The 20,750-nt window shown below is 52.0% G+C and overlaps 1 protein-coding gene across 11 annotated transcripts in view; it reads left to right on the top strand.

Annotated features, from left to right (window-relative positions):
• KIAA0232 (uncharacterized protein KIAA0232 homolog) overlaps positions 1–18,201 on the top strand; it is a 99,402-nt gene extending 81,201 nt beyond the window's left edge. For 6 of the 11 annotated variants that reach the window (XM_038533075.1, XM_038533078.1, XM_038533076.1 and 3 more), the window contains 3 exons: positions 3,706–3,814; positions 8,582–8,679; positions 10,764–13,249. In XM_038533075.1, the coding sequence (XP_038389003.1) occupies positions 3,706–3,814; positions 8,582–8,679; positions 10,764–10,943 (387 nt within the window). In that variant the 3' untranslated portion in view covers positions 10,944–13,249. Of the gene's footprint in view, positions 1–265; positions 3,145–3,705; positions 3,815–8,581; positions 8,680–10,763; positions 13,250–17,824 lie in introns of those variants that run through there. The other 5 variants (XM_038533079.1, XM_038533080.1, XM_038533081.1 and 2 more) reach the window with 5 other exon arrangements.
• The last annotated feature ends 2,549 nt before the right edge of the window (positions 18,202–20,750 follow it).

Here is a 20,750-nt window from a genome sequence, read left to right on the forward strand (position 1 = left end):
GTCCTTTAGGAACAAGACCCCATCCCTACCCTGGAAGATTTCAGTCTAGCTACAAAGACCACTTTGTAAATAGATAATTTAATTGAAAAAGGTAATTTATTCATACAGCAAATTCAGAAGTTATAAGAGGGTATATATATCATAGTGAATAGGTCCTTCTGAACAGCAACTGCAAACATGCGTCTTGGCACATCTTTCAGGGGTATTTATGCACGTAGAAGCAAAGACATGTTCACATGTTTCCTCTTTTTTTCTCTTTTCACAGAAATGGCACTTTATCCTAATCAGCCTTCCTTTTTGATTTCCTGGATACTGTTACGTTGTATGGACAGATGTACTGTGATTGACCTAGCCAGTTCCTTGCGTTTTAGGGCATCTGGGTAAATGCAATTGTAGGTAACTGGGTAGGCGGCATAGTGGAGGTGAGCACAGAAATGCCGTGGGAGCCCAGAGGAGAGCCCGCCTAGCGGTGAGAGTTGAGGGAGGCTTTTGAGCACACCTGCGGGTCCCAGGGCAGAAGGGAGAGGAGGCGGGGGCCTAGAGGCAGAAGAAAGAGCATAAGCAGAGGCAAAGAGGCTTGAAGTTTCTCACTTGTGCAGGATATCTGCCAGCAGTTAGTTCTTGGCTTCTGAAATAGAAAATGGAAGGTGCGGAGTGTGCCTTGGGAGCCCATTCATGCATGAGTTGGTGGCAAAAGCTTTCTTGTCATTTTCTTATTGTCAACTTAGTGCTATGTGCTTTAGAGCACAGAAAAGCAGAGAAGGCTTGGGCTGTCTTCAGTTTGTGGCCCAGTCCAGGAGAGGAGCCAGTGTGCCCGAGGACAGTGTGTTGTGGCCATCAGAAAGTTCTGATGAGTGGAGAGGATGGCAGGAGCGGTCCTTGGACTGTGGCACCTGGCCCACTTGTGCCAGTGTCACATCCACTCTGGTTTGTCACCTTGTCCCCCTCACTGCCCACAGTGACCTGTGATGGATTTTTGTCCCCCTCCCTGTGACTGTGAAGGACACATAGGCCCAGAGGGACGGAGTTGCTGCCCCTGAGCCTGGTGTCCGATCTTTCCACTGCTTTGTACTTCTGTCAGTGAAGGCAAACTCAGGCCACGTAGTATCTCTTCTTGGTCTCAGCAGCCCTCTGCAGCTCTTCATTTACAATGGCTTTCTTTTCCTTTTGTGACCTAGATGAGTGGGAGCTGACTGTGGCTGAGGGCCACTCTTCCACGCTCTTCCCAGAGTAGAACTCAAAGAGAAACACCAATGACCTTTGTCTTCCAAACCTGGGAGCACTTAGCATTCATACTCAGCTTCCAGCTTCTGAAGAATTTCTGAGTAGCCCATCGGTTGCTAAAAACATTTCTGGTCAGGCTTTCTGGCTTAAATTTGTGTCTTCTCTGTTTTTTCACGGTTTCATTCATCAAGTATTTGCGGGGAGCCTTCTCTGTCTGGGCACTAGTCTGGGTGTGGAGGAAGGCACAGAGCCGTCTCTGGTCAGGTCACATTCCCTGATGGCATGCCATCCATGACATTGTGTGCTGGTGGACCAGAGGCGTGGAAGGTGCAGAGCTGGCTCAGGGCTGCTTGGAGGACATGCCACTAGAAGCTGGGGCTCAGGGTGGGCTTCTCGGCGAAGGTGTCATCTGAAAACAGGCGTCCAGGTGAGAATGTGAGCTGAGCAGCTGTTGGGGGAGAGGAGAGAAGTGCCCTGGCAGAGGCTCCCGGCCCACCCATAGCTGCGTCCTCGTCTGGTCTCCCTTCCACCCTCCGTCCTCCCCAACTAGAAGTAAAGTCCATGCGTCCAATAGAGGTTGCTTAAGCCATGCCTGGTCCTCTTTGCTGTGCAACCCGGAAGCTGGAGCTAGCGAAGTGAAATGATGTCAGGAGATAATGCAGGTTCATTGAGTATGTGTTCAGTGTAGCACAGAACAGGACAAAGAAGTCTCTCCCTTTGGAATTGACTTTCAAGGGGAGGATGCAGAAAAAAATCCTAAAACTATAGCAGAAACTGGCATGACTTCATGGCATGACTTCAACAGTGGGTTCAGCCCAAGGTGAGGGTGGGGAGGCGGAGGATGACGTTTGGGAATCAGGGAGCTGCATCCCCTCGAGCCTTTCCTTCAGGCCAGCAGACATTGTGTAGGCCTGGTGCCCTGAGGCACGCAGATGAATAGGCATAGGCCCTGCCTCTCCCCTCTAGTCTCCTCAGCTTCCAGCCTCCTCTCTGATCATGCTGACCCCTCCAGCCTGCTCGTTCGCCTGTTTCCCACCCTCCCTTTCTCCCCCTCGCCCCTACTCCCACGGTCTTGGGACAGGGTCACACAATAACCAGTGTGACTGCACTCGCACGAATGAATAAACTTTGATTGCTCCGCAGCTGCCTAGGACGTTTTCTTTGCAAGTAGAAACTTGTCTCCAAGTCCATCTTCCTTTAGTGGTCCTTTGGGGATGAGGGCAACTTTTCTGTCCAGGAGGCCTCTTGCTCCTCCCAAATAGCACTAAGTTGTCATCTCACAGTGTAGGTGTGCCTTATAGAGAAGCCAAGGTCTTTCTGGAAAGGTCTAGGGGTTCTGTGAATGATGTGTCAGATGCAATTAATTTCCTTGAGCTAGCTATAGACCTTGGCTGTTGTGACTTCATTTGCATGAAGCTGAGCCTTGTCCTGCTTATATAACAGCGTGGTATGGACTACTGTTGTTGGAAAGAGCTGAGGGAGAACATAGTGAAGGTTAACTGGCCACTCTGGGTAGACAGTACAGTTTCCCCCAGTATCTAGTTTAAGAGTCTTTCTTTCTGTCAAGTTATATTAAGTGAAAAATGAAGGATTGATGTATTTCTCATTAGTTAAATAATAAAAAACACACATTATTGAATCAAAAATTCTTAGATCTGGAAGACCATTTACATGTAAGAAGAACGAAGTCCTGTTAGAGGAGTGATGTTCATTGTTTGCTAAGACTGCTCAGGTTCTCAGCTTGAACACAGAGTGAGGTGTCTTCTGAAGCAGGAGGTGCATACAGTGTCCACAGGCCTTATTTATATTTAGGCCCAACATCCTCTGGTTCTCAGCAAAGCACATAGTTGGGTTATAAAGCTACGTAGCTTGGTAACTCTGCCTACGCGATTTTTATCATCCAGTGTCGTCGTCTTTGACTCCTCCCCACCCCCCCACCCCCCCAAGAACATGTGAAGGAAGAGACGGTCCGCTCTTCTCTGGAGCATTGCATACCAGTGGAGACTTAGGGCTGCTCCATTATTTCTCTGCTCTTCCCAAATCTAGAAATTTGCCTTTACCTGGGGATATTTGGGGGGATATTTTGACTTGTAAGTATTTTATTGTGTTTGTTTTTTTAAAGATCTTCATTCCACTCCCAGTATAAGTGCTCCTTAAAAAAATTTCCTTTATATGTTATGAACACTTTGGCTTTTTAAATTCACCTTCTCAGATGTCTGGCTGGCTTAGTTGGCAGAGTTGGCAGAGTGTGTGACTCTTGATCTCCGGGTCATAAGTTTGAGCCCCATTTTGGGTATAGAAATTACTAAAAAATAATATCTTAAGAAAATTAATTAATGAACCTTGTCTAGAACAGTGTTACAAACAAAAAACAAGTCATTGATTTAAAAATCCAGGATTTGTAGTTCCTAATTAATAATGCTTGAACTTTCTCCTTTATCCTGAAAGTTTGTAAACTTTTTTCTGTATTTGTTTAAACAGTTTCCCGTTTTGAACACTGATGTTCAGGGAATGAATAGGAGTCAAGAGAAGCAGACCTGGTGGGAAAAAGCCTTGTACTCTCCTCTCTTTCCTACGCCAGAGTGTGAAGGTAAGGAGGCCTATACTGGGGCATTGGTTCATCCACTCATTCAGAGTTCTAATCCATTGAGAGCAGTGCATTCTTTCACTATGATTAGCAGTCCAAAAAGCATTTACCAAGAGGCTCTTGGTGTAGCCAGCCTTTGTCAGGCACTGAGGACACAGAGACAAGTGTGCACTGGATCCTGTCCTTAGCCTGATGTGGGGAGAGGTATGGAAATGCATATAAGAAGGACCGACCTTTGCCAAGACCTATTCAGGATCCCAGTGAATCTTGGGGTGGTGGAGGGGTCATCAGCTGTGAGGGGGATCTTCAGGAAGCTGCCCAGGTGGGGAAGGTGGGGAACGGCAGAGTCCGTAAGAGGAACAGCTTGCACGAGGACAAGAGGGTCTCTGGCAAGTGGGCCCAGCTGGCTTAGAGCTGAGGCCAGAAAGGCAGACGGAGGAAGCCTATCGGGAGGTTTGAGAGTGCTGCTGATATAGGTCAAGTTTAACCCACAGGAAGGGAAGGCCATTGAAAAGACTGCAGATTGGAGGCTGTCAGGTCAGGCGTGTGTTTTAAAACAGTTCTAGCAGCAGAGTGGAGAAGGGGTTGAAAAGCGGAGGGTACTAAGTAGGGTTCTGAGCTCCCCCCACAAGTGGGTTCTCTGGAAGGGACATGGTCGAGGCCTGGCCTCAGGCCCTGCAGTGGGGAGTATCTGAGAGCAGGTCAGAGAGGTTTCGCAGAGGACTGCCAGGGCTTGTTCAGTGACTTTCTGGGAGGCATGAGCAGTAGGAGGGGCCTGAGGGGAGGACCAGGAGGGGGAGATGGAGCAGTTGCACATTTGATGAAGATGACTGTGGTCTGTGAGCCTCCCAGGTAGACATACCCAGCAGCTATAAAAACTCCTGAAGTCTGGGGAGGAGTGAGGGCTGCAGAGGCTAGGGGCTCACTCCAGGGCGAGGGCAGCCCTGACTGTTACTGGCTGGCTCCCAGGCTACCGTGGGCTGTGGCGTTTGACCGGCTCTCTGCCATTAAAGCCGAAGGCCAGAGGGGCATGTAAACTGGTAGTATTCACACGACCTTGTGTTTTTTGTGTCTCCCAGTTCATTTGTGATTAATGTGGAGCCAGTGGTGTTGCTCTCTGCCTGCCTTGCCATGCACAATTCTGGTGCTCAGGACGCTGGCACTGGCCTCCCTCTGCAGCCTGGCCTTCGCCAACTCGGGGGGACATGGGGTTGATTGCTTCCCCCTGTTCTGTGAGCCCAAAAATGCCTTCCCCAGAGCCTGCCTTGCCTTACTCCTTCCCAGAGGTTTGCTGGATCAGAAAGACAGCATAGAAGGAGTGTTCATTTATAGCATCTTTGTTTATTTAACCGCATTTATGAAAGACCTGCTGTTCTACCATTAGCTGATATTTGGGTCGCCTTTTATTGTTTATGGAGCGCTGCTTGTCTTTCCTCTTACATAGACCCCACCATGACCTTGTGCAAGGTCAGCCTTAGTTTTCAGATGAGGACAATCTAAGACTCAGGTTTGGCAGTTTGTCCAGAATCCTGCATTAGCCATCAAGCTCAGGCTTAGTGTGGTCCAGAAGCTTCATGCTCTACAGTAGCTGTTTGCACTCAATGCCCAGGGAGGCACCAGGGTGAGGGGAGCACAAATCTGGCCTGAACATAGATCACTCTATGTGCCGGTGCATTCAGTCACAGATGAGTTAACAGGAGCACAGCTAAGGGAGGCTGAGTGCCCCAGAGTCCTGCCGCCAGAGGGAGAGGACGATGGGGCCGCAGGCAGCACCAGGGGTCAAGGAAGACTGGGCCCTGTGGGGGTTTAGGATGATTTTCAGATCCTGAGTTCTGGCTTTGTTAGTGTGTCGAGGGCAGTCTTGGCAGCCTTAGTCTGGAAAGGAGTCCGTCCCAACTCTAGGCTCTCAGTCCCAGGTCCGTGCTGTAAGGGGAGGTTCATGCTCGATGCTTTTTTTTTTTTTTTTTTATTGTGAAGTGGCAAATAGAGAAACTCTCAGTGGATAGATAATGGTAGCCAGGTTTTGGAATGACCTCCAACTCCCAACTGTGCTTTAAATGCCTGCACAGTTGCCTTGTGGGGATGGTGACGTTCTGAGCCTCACTCTCTTAGCCTGTGGGCATTGGGGCGTGTGGTCTTCAGAGCAGGTTGACCAGGAGAATGGGTGGCCTCTTGCCCACTCAGCGGGAGAAACCAGAGTGCAGCTGATGGTTAATAACAGGCCCTGTCCTTCTCCGAATCAGGGGCTGACCTGGAAGCTTTTGGCCTCCCTGGGAAGGAAGGAAGGGGGCCTTCCCTTTTTACAGTAAGGCAGGATGGAGGCTGAGAGTGAGGCGGCTTCTCTGGGCACCCTGCAGCAGGGAGCCCATCGGGCCTAGAAGCCTGAGCCCTAAATGCCGCCCCCTGCTGGCCTTGTGCATTCACACATGTGGCCATGTAGCACGTGTTGCCGACAGTCCTACCTGGTACGGGGCCCTGGGAATGCAGAGGCCAGCTGACTGGATCCCATTCTCCTGTTTAGCTCATGTCCCAGCACAGACCAGAGGGAGTAGGGACACTAGCCCTGTGACATCCAGGGCTACCTACAGGGAGAGGTGCCCAGGCACTAGCGCTGGTGGGTGCAGAAGGAGGATGTGTGTGGCGTACCTGTAGTGTAGCTAGCAAGGGGGAACGGTTCGAGAGTGGGGTGGGGACAAGGTCCCCTGGAACCAAGCAGCCAGAGCCTAAGGGCCTTGCGTGCTCTATGCCATGATGGGTCTGTCCCGAGTGTGGTCTCTCCAGCTCACGCACTGGACTCTAGAGGTTTGGAAGGCTCATTGTAAGTGTGTGGGTGTTATTTTAGTCTAACAGAGAAAGCAGTGAAACCATATAGGTAACAGTTATAGGCCCAGGAGACAAAATGGAACTAGAGTCCAGGGCCTCCACGGCCAGCTGGTGGACCTGGGGCTGTGACCAGCCCTTTTGTGTCTCCATTGTCTGTATTTGTAAAAAGAGGCTAAAGATAGTGCCTCCCTGAGGAGGTACTTAAGAAGAGGAGTGTGCATAGCACAGGCCTGGTACGTGGTCCTCACCTAGCACATGGGAACTGTCTGAAGGGGGCTTTTGAAGAGCGTTGTCAGCAATCCCTACTGCCTTTTCCGAAGGCCTGTGACGTCATACACTCCTTTTGTACTTACAGAATTCTGAAAGAAGGGCAGGAAAGTGCAGGGATCGGGAGGAGGGTGGGAGCTGGCTATGTCCAGGGGCATATCCTAGCGCAGGAAGTAACTGGGGTAACTAGCTAGCTGGGCATGTGGGGCCCATGAGAGCTTGGTCAGGCGAGCCCAGGGCAGATGAGCACGCCGGGCTCTTGGTTAGCAGCAAGTGTGCCAGCACCATCCTTGAGGCTGTATGCATGTCACCTCTTCTGACTTGCACAGGACTCCATGAGGGCAGATGGTTGCCTCGTTTCAGAGATGGGGGAGCTGGGGCTCAGAGAGATGGTCATCTGCTAAGCCCCATCACTGGTGAGTCGCAGGACCAAGGATCCACTCACGTCTGTGTTGTCCCAGAGCCCGTGTAATTGTCATGAACCTGAGCTGCTAACTTTGAGGTCCTGAGGCGGGCAGAGAGGGCTAGAAGTCATGGAGAGTATGATGGGGCCCAGCACAGCACTCAATGGTAGGAGGGCACAGCAGTCACTGAGTGCTGGTCCTGTCCTCTCCGGTATCACACAAGAGTAGCCTGTCATCTCACTGAATGCCTCATGGTAGCTGGACCACAGGCGCCGGGAAACAGATGCTCAGTTGGGGTCGTTACAGGACTTGCACTCAGTGATTCAAACCAGGGTCCACATCAGGTCTGCTGGCGGTCTCTTCTCTCATCCTTGTGTCTCTGCAGCTGCAGGGGAAGCTGGGGGAGTGGGTGGGCAGGGCAGGGGGGTGCTGGTGTAGATTAAGCCTGGTGGGTGTTAGCCCTGGCTATGGCTCCGAATCACCTGGGATCTTTACAGAACTGCTGACCCCTGGACCCTGACCCAGACCAGTTCAGTTGGGATCTCAGGCAAGCTCTGCTCCTTGGGCTCGTAGACTTTGCCTTAAGCTCCCAGGGCTGGGAACCTTTGCACTAAGTGATTGATTTGATTCCTTCTAATTCCAGCTTCCAGTTCCATCTCCTTCTGTGGGCTGCTCACCTACTCAAACCACTAGCTTCCTTTCTCTTCCCTATTCTGCAGATACAGAAAAGATGGACTTTAGTGTGGTGTTGAGTTGAGGGGGAACGGACGAGGTTCTTACCCTGTTTTGTCTTCCCCACCGCACTTCCTCCTGTCTGAAGTTCTTTGTTTGTTTGTTAGATGAACACGCATATGGTACATCGTCTGCCTCCCTCCATCCTCTGTACGCCCCTGTGAGCTGGGGCCTTGTTGGTGATTATGCTGTGTTCCTAGGGCTTACCCCATTACAGATGTGAATATGTGTGTGTTGAATGAATGTCTCATGGTGGGATAACAGGCATGTCTGGTTATGCTGGCCTATTTTTTTAAAAAACTTAATAAACAGATTATTAAAGGACTTTTTAAGTTGGCATAGCATTTTGCTCGTGCATACCTGGCTGGTTGGCTGCGACTGTGTCTGCTTTAAGTGACTACTTCAGCTCTCCAAAGTGTTGGTAGACCTGATTGATCTGACTTTTCAGCAAAAAATGAAACAAAAATGTATGTTTCATAACCGTGTCTTAATGAAATCTCCCCCCCCTTTCCCTCTTTTCCCTTCTCCATTCAAAATGATTAAGAATGTTATACAAATGCCAAGGGAGAGAATGGTATAGAAGAGTGTCCAGATGGTAAAGACATACCCAGTAACGAAGAGCGTCTGTTAGATTTTAATAGGGTAAGTGGACTGTCCTCCTTACTAACTTACTAACGGCCACGTCCCCCTTGCCACTCAGGCTGGAGCCTGGGAGCCCTGGGAGCTCCCCCTGTCCGCCATCCCAGGCCACCCAGCTCTGTGGCCCTCAGCCCCTGCCTGCATTGCCTCCCAACTCGTCCGCTTACTGCCAAGGCTTCCCATACCCCTGTCCTCTCTCCCCGCAGTCTGTCCTTCCCCATGCTGCCACAGGGAACTTCTGCCTACCAGCCGGACCTTGTCACTCCCCCTGGAAGCCCTTGAGTGGGCACCACCAGAGAGGCCTTTCCCCCTATCTGGGGTGCTCCCTGGATGGACCCTGCCCAGTGTGGCACCATGGTCTCAGCCCCGGCACCAGGCTGCATTGGGTTTCTGCAGGCCTGCCTCCCCAGCAGGCCTGGGAGCCCCCATCAGGCAGGCAGGTGGATGGGTCAGAGGGAACGCATCTCTCTTCTCCATGTCCTATGAGGGCTTTTCCCCCAAAGCACCCTACAGTGTTGGCGCCCACGGGCCTCTCCTTCCCTACCTTGATGAATGGCGCCCTGCGGCACCCCGCCCCACCCCTGCTGCCACACCCCAGCCTGGGGGCCACTCTCTGGCCTCTGTGACCTGCACACACTGTCTGCCGGCCCTGCCGGCCCTGCCCGCCCCACCGGTCAGCCGTTGCACCTCCTTCCATCGCCCACACCCTGTCCAGGCCCCAGGCTGAGCATTCCCTTGCCAGTCCTCACAGCGCCCAACAGGTACCGTCACTGCACCCACCATTCGGCACAGACTTGGGACCCGGTCGTCAAGGCCATGCAGCCATGCAGCCAAGTGCAGACCTGAGCTGTGAGCCTCAGCTAGGACTCCGCGACTCCCGCTCCTAACCGTAATGGCCTTTTGTCACTGCACTCTGCCCACAAAAGCCTTGTGTGCTCTGCCCCTGCGTGCCTCTGGCCTCACCTCTCTTCTCCCCTCCTTCCTTATGGCCGTCTTTCTGCTGCTGCCTCGGGGTCCCAACAGGGATGGTGCTGCCATTTGGAAGTAGGGGGTGTTGTTACTATGACTAGGGGGTGCTGGTTACTCTGAGGACAGGTGGGTGGGGGTTCTTAGTTTCTGTGGTGGGGGTGTTGTTAGTTCCTCTGACTGGGGGACAGGGGTGCTGCCACTTACTGTGATTGGGGGGTGCTGGTTACTCTGGGTTTGGGACATTGCTAGTTACTGTGACTGTGGGGGACGTCACTGGTTACTTAACTGGCTGGGGGGCAGGGTGGCATGTTGCTGGTCACTGTGAGGGAAGGGGGCTTTGCTAATCACTTCGGGGGTGGGAGGAGCATTACTAGTTGCTATGGAGTAGGGAGGGTGGTGTTGCTAATTTACTCTGCCTGGGCTGGGGGAGCCTTGGTAGTTACTGTGACTAGGGAGGGGCTACCATTTGCATTCAGTGTCCGGGGGGGACAGAGATGCTGACCATCTGGTGTGTGGGGGACAATCCCACACAATAAAGAGTTTTTAGAACTCTGGCTCTGCAGCCCGGCCCCCAGGCTCCCAGGCAAGCTCTGGCTGTTCTTTGCACAGGCTTGCTTTCTAGCCTTCCGGTGAGGACACTTCTCAGAACTCCCTTCCCTGCCACAGCTGTCTGAAGTGTGTGTGTCCTGTCTCTGCCTCCCCCGTCGGCCACATCACCTGGTGTACCCCGCAGCGTGAAACTGTGTTGGTCAGTTGGCTTGTTGGGGGCTCTCCCGGGATGGGAGCCTGGGGAGGATGTGGCTGTGCCCACCTCCTGGTGGCTTCTGTGTGCTCGGCCTGGCCCCCACCTATGGTTGGCTCCGGACGTTGGTTTTGTGCAGCCCCCACATGTGGAACGTTTTGTCTCAGGGATTGAACATACAGAATTAGGACTTTGGACCCTTCACAGATCATGAAGTTGAGGTGTGGTGGGTTTTGCTTTGAAGCTGTGAGATGCTTCATACTCTTCAGCTCTCCCAGGAAAGCCAGTGATTTGCTCTATAACCTCTGTATTCACATAGCCCTTCTGAAAAAAAGTCTGGCTTTTGATCTGTTGAACACTGTTCCTTTAATCCCAGGTGTCTTCTGTTTATGAAGCGAGGTGTGCAGGAGAAAGAGATGCCGGAGCAAAATCCAACGGCTTCCACAGGAAGATCTACTCCAGCACCAGCTCCGGCTCAGAGGGCTCCGGCTCAGAGGGCGGAGGCGAGTGGGCGGACCCGGGCGAAGAGGAGCTCTTTTCTCGAACTCATCTCTAATCCTGCAGAGTAGTACAAATTATTTTTTGAGAGCGATATGTGATGGCAAATTACCCTTTTGTGAGGCCTGTTAATCTAAAGCAACAACTTAGGTTTCTTCTTCAATTAACTGATTCAGATCAGCAGTTATCTTTCTCTTCTTGCTTATTTTAGAGTTGAGGACAGCTATCCTGTTGAAGATTTTTTTGTTTTCCAAGCTGTTGAATTCTTGGCTATTTGAAATAGACTAGATTGTGTTGTCAAATCCAGAATGGGTGTGCATGTGCTTGTCTAGAAGCATCCCTGCTTTCCGCATCTTGGCCGCGGTTGCTGTCCTTGCTGCGGCGGCCGGGTCACTGTCACCTTAGCACCGCGGTGTCCGCAACCACTTCCGCTCTCCAGAGACTCGAGCTTTGGAACCTTTAGGCTTTGTTCTCTCAGAACTGGGACATAAATACCTCCCCCTGCAATGGATCGGGGCCTTTCTGAAGGCCAAAGGGAAGCATGGGTGACTCATCCACGATCTTCATTCAATCAGCTCTCATGTACATTTGACGTAGGAACCACAAGGTGTGCTTTTAGAGACTTAGAAAATACTGTGTTTTCTATCTTAGGATTCTCCCCCCGAAATATCATGGACGATACTATGGTTTGTGACTTTCTGGCTAACTGGAGGAGCCACGGCTGTGGGGTGTAGGGTAGCAGGGGAGGCAAAGCAGGGGAGGAGTGTACCCCTAGCCTCTGAAGTTGCAGTTACATTTACGCCAAAACACCCCTTTGGGGTCATTCGTGGTGAGGGTCTTAGTGGCAAATTATGATTTTTCTAGTGACCGCCGTTGAGTTGAAGCCTCCAGAACTCAAAATAACAAAGGTTTGGCATGTAGTAAAGGCCACCTCATCACCCCGAAGAAGCCCTGGCTGCTGCAGCTAGCCGCCGTTGTGGCTGTGATTTAGTAGAGCATAGATCTCATTTTGTGTTTGAGAGAATGTTCTGGGCAAGTTCTATGTGGTGGGTTGGGGGCGGGCAGAGAAATCATTTCTCCCAGACCCGTGTGATGGCTTCATGGGACTGGCTTCCCACTTGCTGTGGGGGCACAGCAGCCAGTCCATCTCCTGCGAGTCCTGTCCACTCAGGACGGCCGCCTCCTCGAGTTTTCACGCCACTGGGCAGCAGGTGAAGCTACGAGGAGCAGTGTTGGTAAAACCAAATTGTTTTTCTTTTTAAACCAGCTCATTATTTAAAAACAAACAAAACCTAATGTGTAAAATCAGTTTAGCATGTCTGTAACACCAGGAACGGCAGGAAAGCCTGACGTGGACGAGACAGCTTCACCATGAATCTTGGCAGGCAGTACACCTGTACAGTTCACTAGCTGGGAGCTGGAGTGGCTGAGAAATGTATGATTTGCTTTGAGCCCTGGGTTCAGTTGCCTATCTTGTAATTGAGAACACAGATGACTCCAAAGCTGTGGAGTCACCCCGGGTTCTGTGTGTCCTCACTGTGAGAAACCTGATGGACGGTTGGCTTGGATCTCACCACATGTCAGGGTTTGTTTTTATACAGCACATCTTTTGACACTTTAAAGAGTGTGCGTGTGTGTATGTGTGTGTGCGGGTGTGTGTGTGTGTGTGCGTGTAAGGTTTATGTTGCTGTTATTTATTTACAGACTTTATAAGGTTTTATGTATTTTTCTTTCTTCCGGGAGCTTCCTAAAAAGTGATTAGCATCTGCACTGAAATATAATTTAACAGCAAGGGCAAAAAAGAATTGGAAGTTGTAAATTCCTAAAATCACTACAGTGACGATCACTCTAGAAATCGTTGCTTATGTAGCAGAGACCAAATAAATATATTTCAGACACAACCTTTAGCTCAGTTGATTTTGGACAGCTGCTTTTTATCAAGACAGGGCTCCAGGTGGCAAGGGTGCCGACTTCCTTACGCACTGGCAGGAGGACATTGCACCTTCCACGGGGGTGGGGGTGGATTATAAATGGGCAAGGGGACTACCAGATTATGTATTTATTTGTTTTCATAGCTAAGTGGCTGAAGCCCTGAGGCTTTCAGCAACAGAGTTGAAAGTGTGGTTTTTAGTTTTGTGAATGGATGATCATAAAGAAAAAGCATTTTTTAAAAAGTTGGCAAAACGCTGAAACGCACTGTGGTATGAAGCGCATTGCATATCCATAGCACTGAAGTATCCGTTTTCCATTCCTGGGCTGAGATTTTTTTCCCCGTGGTTGTATTGTTCTGATTTCACGTACACCAGAGTAACTGATTTTTTGTTTTCTTGTGGAGTTAACACCAAATAAAAAATTCGAAAAACAGTTGGTTGTCTTTATTTATCATAGCAAAGAATCATTTATAAAGAGCCTCGGCCTTGTCTTAACTACCTGCGCCAGGATAAGATAGAGGTGCGCAAGTCCCATCATTCTGGATGAAGGGGATTTAGCTCGCACAGGCATTGCTCAAAATGCTGGCATGCTGCTTTGCTGGAAAAGGAGGGGGGCACCTGCTGATGAATGAGTCACTTTCCTTCAAACATACCACTACCACCACCCCACCTCCCACCTGAATCCTGCAAGAAACACAGCAGTTTTGTTTATAGGTGTAGACGAAACTTCATCCTTTTGTTCTGGAAAACAAGTCTCTATATATTAACACGATCAATTTTCATTGTAGAAAGAGAATTCAGTGTATTTTTAAAGTATAAGGGAAAACTCATCTGCGTGTCCATCACCCAGAGATGGTAGCTGCTACCATTCGTGCCCAGCGCCTCTCTAGACAGCTGAACGTCTGTGGGGCACTGTATCACAGGGTGATGCTACACCGGCTCTTCTGCAACTTGAGAAATAGGTCTTCACTCTGACGTCCTTTCATGGCAGTGACTGTAGGTGTAGGGAACTTTCTATAGCTCTATTACTCCGTTACAGAGATTTAATAGGTTCCTCGCTGATCAGCATTTAGAGTGTTCCTTTTCTGTGTATTCAGCATTCTGAGTAGCACTTCTGCGGACACCTGTAAACGTGTGTCCCGGTATAGTTGCTCCCAAGAGGAGGCTGCAGCCTGTGGGTTACCTTCTGCACACCACGATGTTCCAGCATCGCATGGAACCAGGAGGTCCTCCAGGGCCTCTGTTGGAAGTCGGACCTCCTTTGTCTCATCATGTGCAAGCTGATTCTCAGCGTTGGTTATTTGAGGCGAGTACTTATTTTCAGGTTAGCATTTGTCTTTCATCCGGAGCGGAGGACAAGTGGATTCTACACAGAAGCATTTCAGTGATGTTTTAGCCTTCTTTATTGTTTATGGTTTTGGGGATGTGTGGGCATGTTTTTAAATGCTTTCTTCACCTTAAAAGAGCATGAAGATACTACGCCTTTGTGTTTTTCTAGAACCCATATACTTAGAGTTGATTTTTTTTTTAAAGTTGTACGCCCAACATGGGGCTTGAACTCACAGTCCGAGATCAAGAGCCCCATGCTCCTCCAACTGAGCCAGCCAGGTGCCCCTGTAGAGTTGGCCTTTGAAACGTGTATTGTTTATAGGGAGCAAGGCTTAAGGATTCAGCCTCCTTGTCTGCCAGCTAGTTGGCCAGCTACCCAGTGTCACTTGTTGTCACTGACTGGGTGTAACCTGAGTCTTCGCTTCTGGGTATGGCAGCAGCGCCCAATTGGATGGAGGTGGCAGGGCGCAGTCCCTTCCCGGAACCACCTGAGGCAGGACTGGAGGGTATTTGTGCAGCAAGGTGTTCCCCTACGTGGGAGCGTTCGCTGGTCCATAGGAGGGGTGTCTTGTGGCCCCCTTTGACTGTGGTGAGCCTGCTTGCTTCAGCGGTGCCCCACACCTGCAAGAGCAGGGTGGGGGTACTGGGCTAGATTGTTGCTCTGTGCATGTAGTCACCTGGAAATTGGGCTCTGTCTCCAGGAATCATGACATCACAGCTTAGTCCTTTTCAACCAACTGGTGTAAAGCCCTCTTTTTTTTTTTTTTTAATTTAGGAAAAAAAAAATTAGTGGGGGGAGGGGAGAGTCTCCTCCCTGCTGAGCGCAAAGCCCTACATGGGGCTCCATCTCACACTCTGAGATCTCATGACCTGAGCTGAAATCAGGAATCAGACGCTCAGCTGATGGAGCCCCCCCCCACAGGTGCCCCTAGAGCCCTCTCCCTAAATGAAATATTTATTCTAGGTGTAGAGCCACTGCTCTTCTGGCTAATGCTGCTGCTCCTGTCACTGCAGATGCCACCCCTGGCAGACTCTGGGCACGTGGGGTACGTGGCTGAGCAGTGCCCGGGGGGCCTGTGTCTGCATGGCTATCTTAGGAACTTGAAAGCAGCTAGTGGATGGATGGCATCATGGGCAAGGCACTGTTGTGAGCACAGAGTCCAGGAAAGGAACTCCTGCTTGAGAATCCGCCACTAGCCTTGCGTCACCGATGTGGGTAGAGGATTGCCAGGGACGGTTGCCCCACTTTACTGAACTAGCAGTGACTGGCAGTGACATCACCACGTAACCGCTTGGATGGTGACCGCATGTCTGCTAGTAATAGGGATGGAGGGGAGGGCATCTTTCCGGGCGTTCGGCCTTGTTCAGGACAACCCTGTGAAGTAGGTGCACCTGCCCCATTTTATGGGCGGGAAGACTGAGGTACCTGCTGAAAGGTGGAGATGAGGTTCCAAGTCCGTGTAAGTGGAGATCACAACAGTACCTCCCATAGGGTCTATAAAGCTGATAGCACGGTGGTGCAGCCAGAACACAGAGTCAGCGGGACGTGGTCCCATCCTGGGGGTGTCCTGGGGGTGTGGCCAGGAAAGAAGCAAAGCCGGAAGTGCAAAGGAGAAGCTGCCACACCTCAGTGGGTAACTCTCAGAAGCAAATCACATCCACAGGCTGCCTCTTTCTTTCCTCTTCTCCCCCACAGAAGGTTGGGGGGGCATTGCTTGCCTCAGGGTCAGGCCCTGCTGAGACCTGTGCCCCTGAGTGCTGCAGTCCCAGGTGGTGTTGGGAGGGTGGGGGCGGGGCTCAACACAACAGGTGTCCAAGTCTGGGGTAAAGGGACAGGCACATGGCCTACTGGGGTTCAGCCAGACCCTGGGTCTGCCACTTCCTGTCCAGGGGACCTGTTTGAGGAGATGGACGAGGCCCGGCCCTTGGCCTGCCACCCAGCGGGCCCTGCCTTCCCCGCACCCACCCTGCAGTCACCGATGGGGACGACAGCCCTCAGTGTGCAGACGGGAAGGCTTAGGTGAGCTGGTCCTCCTCTGTCTCCCAGCCCTGTGCCCCCAGCTGTGCATTCCAGCAGGGAGGCTGGTGACAGGCAGGTAAAGCTTCCTCCTCCCCTGGCCCGAGGACAAGCTCCGGAGTGGGCATGCCTAGCTTTCCCCATCCACCTCCTCTCCCCCTGCACACGCTTTTCTCTGTCCCCTGGGCCCCTGCTCCTGGGCCCCTGGGGGCTCCTGCTCTGACACCCCTGCTGCCTCAGCTGTAGCATGCAGACATATGCCCCCCCCCTCAGGGCCCTGCCCAGCAGTCCCGTCTCGTCCAAGGCCCTGGGCCGAGTCTGCTGCTGGCTCCTCACTCCCGGGTCTGGGGCCCACCTTCCCACCACTGTGGCTTCCCCTCCTCCATCGCCCCAGTCCCTCCTCCTCCAGATCCCCAGGCAGAGCGAAGAGCCTCCACAGGAACCTGTCCCACTGTCCCCTCGAGGGCTCATCGAGACCCACTGCAGGCCTGGCCTGGGGACAGCACAGGGCACCCCAACGCCTGGTGGGAGAGGCCGCTGGTCCAGCCTGGGGCGGCTTCAGGGTACATTGTCCCTTTGCCGAAGAGGAAGCAGCATTGAAGGGGCCCCAGCCCGAGCACTCCAAACCCCAGGGTTCCCAGGGGTCACTGAGGGCCTTGAGCAAGCCCCTCACCCCTCTCTGGGCTTGACTGTAGCTCTTCTTACAGGCCTGGGGCCCCAATTCCTGTCGGTCACAAGTGTCACACATACCCACGGCATCCTCCCACAAACCGCAAGCTGCAAGCCAGCGATAACGGACAGCCCAGCCAGCCCTGTGACTCTCCTGCTAGACCGCTGGCCGTGCCCAAGCTCCCAGGCCTCCCTCCCCCCCAGCGATCACAGGCCTGGGAGCTGCTCAGAGACACTGGGGATCCCCAGCCAACAAAACCCAATAGCAGCAGGCCTGGTCCTTGACTCTGCACTGCATGGCACTCGTGCCACTGGTCCCTGCCCCACACACCTGCCTGTACCTGTGTCAATGCCCTGCCCTGGAAAACTATGTCTGCCGGGCAGCTCCCCCAGGGCATGAGGCCCTAGCCAGAGTGTTGGGTGAGCCTCTTTCGTGTATTTGGGTGCCTCTGGGCTCTTCCTCCCCTGCTCTCTCCCCACCTTTCCAATGTGCCCAGACTCCCACCCCCTACCTGCACTTCCCCTTCCTGAGTGGTGGAGGAAGTGAGACACCTGGACCTCTGGGTGACTTCCTCATGCTGAGCCTGGGTCCCCCACTCGCACATGCTTCCCCCAGGCTTAATGCTATCATGTGTGACACTGTCATCTGAGTGAGGCTGGTGAGTGGTGGAGCCTTGCTGCCTAATGACTTGCCATGCCTTGACCTTAGTGAGTCCTCACAGTGGAAATGGGGGCTGCAAGTTGAGGTCTTTTGGGGTTGGGGTGTCTTCATCTTGGCATTAAGCTGCTAATTAGGAAAAGAGGTCTTTGGACCTTGGTCACAAATAGAGTTTGAAAACATTCAATCAACAGATAAGTATCAAAATCCTACTATGTGCTAGGCCATAAACCCGATGCTAGTAATACATTTTATTTTTCTAAATCAGTAAAACTCCTGCGGCCCCAGTTCTCTGGGAAGGAAGGCCTCACAGTGTCCTCTCTCATCTCTCCTAGATAAACTTCAGAGGGTCTCTCCAGCCCACCTGAGCCACGACCATTCTCGAGGGCTCTGAAGGAAGGTGTGAGTCCAGGCAGCCCTCCCCATCAGAAGGCTCTTCCTTGTCTTACCCCCCAGATTTCCCTGCCAGGCAGTCCCTCCACCCCACCCGGCCCTGGGGTCACTCGGCCCTGACCAGCTGGGCAGCCTTGCCAAGGTCATGCAACATCTCTGGGCCCAGCACAAGGAGGAGGGAGGTACAACCATCCATTCTATACACTTGGTGGGGGGTGGGGCCCTTCCTGCAGAACAAATTACACATTTCATCTGGGAGAGACACACGAGGCTCCATCTCTACCCATCACCCTGCAAATGGGCTGCTGACAAAGTGATTTCCTTCATGGCAGCCTCTGGCTTTCCGGCTTGGCTACAGATCCTGGAGAGTTGGGGACACCGCTACCTGGGCACAGCCTCCCCAGGCCTGGAAAATGGCTGGGGTGCACAGTGGGGAGCTTCCACCCCCCCACCCCCCCAGGCCTGTGGACAGGGTGGCTGTGCGGAGCAGCTGGTGGAGCCCAGCACTGGGGCCAGACTGCCGGGCTCTTCATTAGCTCTGGCTTTTGCCATGTGGGCTTCTGTAAGCCATTTGCCCTCCGGAGCCTCAGTTTCCTCCCTCTGCAAAACTAGAAAAGTAAGACCTACCACCAGGCTGAGAAGGAGTAATGTGCCTGCACATATGGGTGGTGCGTAGGTGTTAATTCCCTCTGCAGTGGCCACCAAAGCCAACTGGTCAAACCACCCCAGAATCTCTGGTTAGTCTGTCAGAGTCTCACCAGTGGTGTCCAGGTGGGTATGGTGGGGGTGAGGGCCCTGATTCACGAAGTCGGGAGGGGTCACTTTGTGAGGGACTTTGAAGGTCTCTTGGGAAAGGTTCACTCTGGAGGTAGCAGGGAGCCTAAAGGCATGTGAACAGGGCCACCATCTGTGTCGCGCATAGAACAGTGCTGAGGTTGGATAGGGATTTTAGAATCAGCTGATGCATAATAGTCTTCTAGAACTTTTATAGCTTTTAAAAGAGGCTTGGCGTGGCATTTGCTCCCTTCCCTACAGTTTGATGAGCACCGCATGCTGATGTGAATGGAGCTCTAGCCAGGTGACCACGCCTTGGCTTAGCCAGGTGCTACTGCTGACCTATGGGGTCTTATGCAAATCACTCCCCTGCTCTGACCCGTCTCCTCATCTGGAGAAAAATCACTCAGAGATAATCAGTCTGCCTCCAGCATGGCAGCGACTTTGGCTATTCCATCCTGGATGGGAAAGCCCTTTGTGAACTGTGTGCGAAGGAGCATTAAAATCATAACTGCAAAATAAAAATCATAACTGCATTACAACGAAAAGTAACAGGTCTCAACACTCTGCAGCCCTAATGACGGCAGTAAACCAGCAGCTGGTGATGCTGACAGCACAGGGCCTGCTAGTCCAAGGTGACTTGGCTCAAAGTGAGGGGAGCCATCCACTCCGGGTGGGACATGTAAGAAGTGCACACTTGGACTCTGGGAGGGACCCCTGGCCCTGCCTCCATCCCCAACACAGAGCTTCCCAAGACCCACTTCAGACGACTCGGCCAAATGTCCTCAGGGGGGCAAAATTGCCCTTGACTGGGAACCACTGCTTGAGATAAAAGTCTGAATTTATAGGAAATAAGGGTGGAGGGAGCTCATTGAATGCCACCAGCAGGCTGTAACCAGCCAAGTCCATTGTGCGGAAAATTCTACAGGACAAGCGATCCGGTGTCACCCACAAATACACAGCACAGGAAAAACGAAGGCAAGATCTATCTAGATTAGAAGAGAGTGTATGAGATCTTCTTCCGAGCAGTTTGTGGCCTTTGGATCCTGATTTCAACACGATAAAAAGATATTTTTATTATTTTTTAATTTTGAAATTATTTATTTGTTTAAAAGATTTTATTTATTTATTCATGAGAGACACAGAGAGAAAGAGGCAGAAACTCAGGCAGAGGGAGAAGCAGACTCCATGCAGGGAGCCCGATGTGGTACTCGATCCTGGGACTCCAGGATCACGCCCTGGGCTGAAGGCAGATGCTCAACTGCTGAGTCACCCAGGAAATCCTATTTAAAAAAATTTTTTTTAATATTTCATTTATTCATGAGAGACAGAGAGTTGGGGGCCTGATGTGGGACTCGATCCCAGGGCCCCGGGATCATGACCTGATCCAAAGGCAGACAGTCAACCACTGAGCCACCCACGCGCCTTAAAAAGACCTTTTTAAAGATCATTAGAAATACTGAGGAATTCTTGTTAAATTGGTCAGGTATGCAGGCAGTATTGTACCTACACTTCAGGAAGGACTGACCGTGTCTGTGATGGGGGTGACACCGATGAGACCATCATGGTCCCCAAAGTGCTCTTTACCTCTTCACCGGCTTCAACCTTTGTCTGCTGGTAATCGAGACACATAAACGTGACAGGAAAAAGCTCAGGCACTGGAGATGTGCACGAACTAGCTGTGATCTGAGCTATACTGGAAAGGGCTCAGGGGAAACCGGACACAGCAGCATGAGGCGGGGGCCGTGGGCCTAGGGGCTTCACTGTAACCTGCACCCTGCTTTGTACAGATTGGACTTTTTCCATCATTAAAATTGCTCGAAAGATGAAAACAAGTCTGTCAGAAGCAGGAAAAGTGGGGTTTTCGCTCAGCAGTGGAGCCCAAGGGGGGGTCAGAAGGGACCAATGTGGCCTCCTCCCCCCCACCCCTGCCCTAAGGTGAGCCCCCCTTCAGGTGAGGCCCCCCAGTCCGGCCCTCCTCTGGGAGCCACTGCGCTCCTCCTAGACGCAGATCCTGAGGGACAGGGAGCACCGCCGCCCCGCCCCGCCCGGTGGAGTCTGCAGTGGGGAGGGTGCTCCCGCAGCGCTCTCAAA

This window comes from Canis lupus, chromosome 3 (assembly GCF_011100685.1).
Source record: "Canis lupus familiaris isolate Mischka breed German Shepherd chromosome 3, alternate assembly UU_Cfam_GSD_1.0, whole genome shotgun sequence".
NCBI classification, from domain to species: Eukaryota; Metazoa; Chordata; class Mammalia; order Carnivora; family Canidae; genus Canis; species Canis lupus.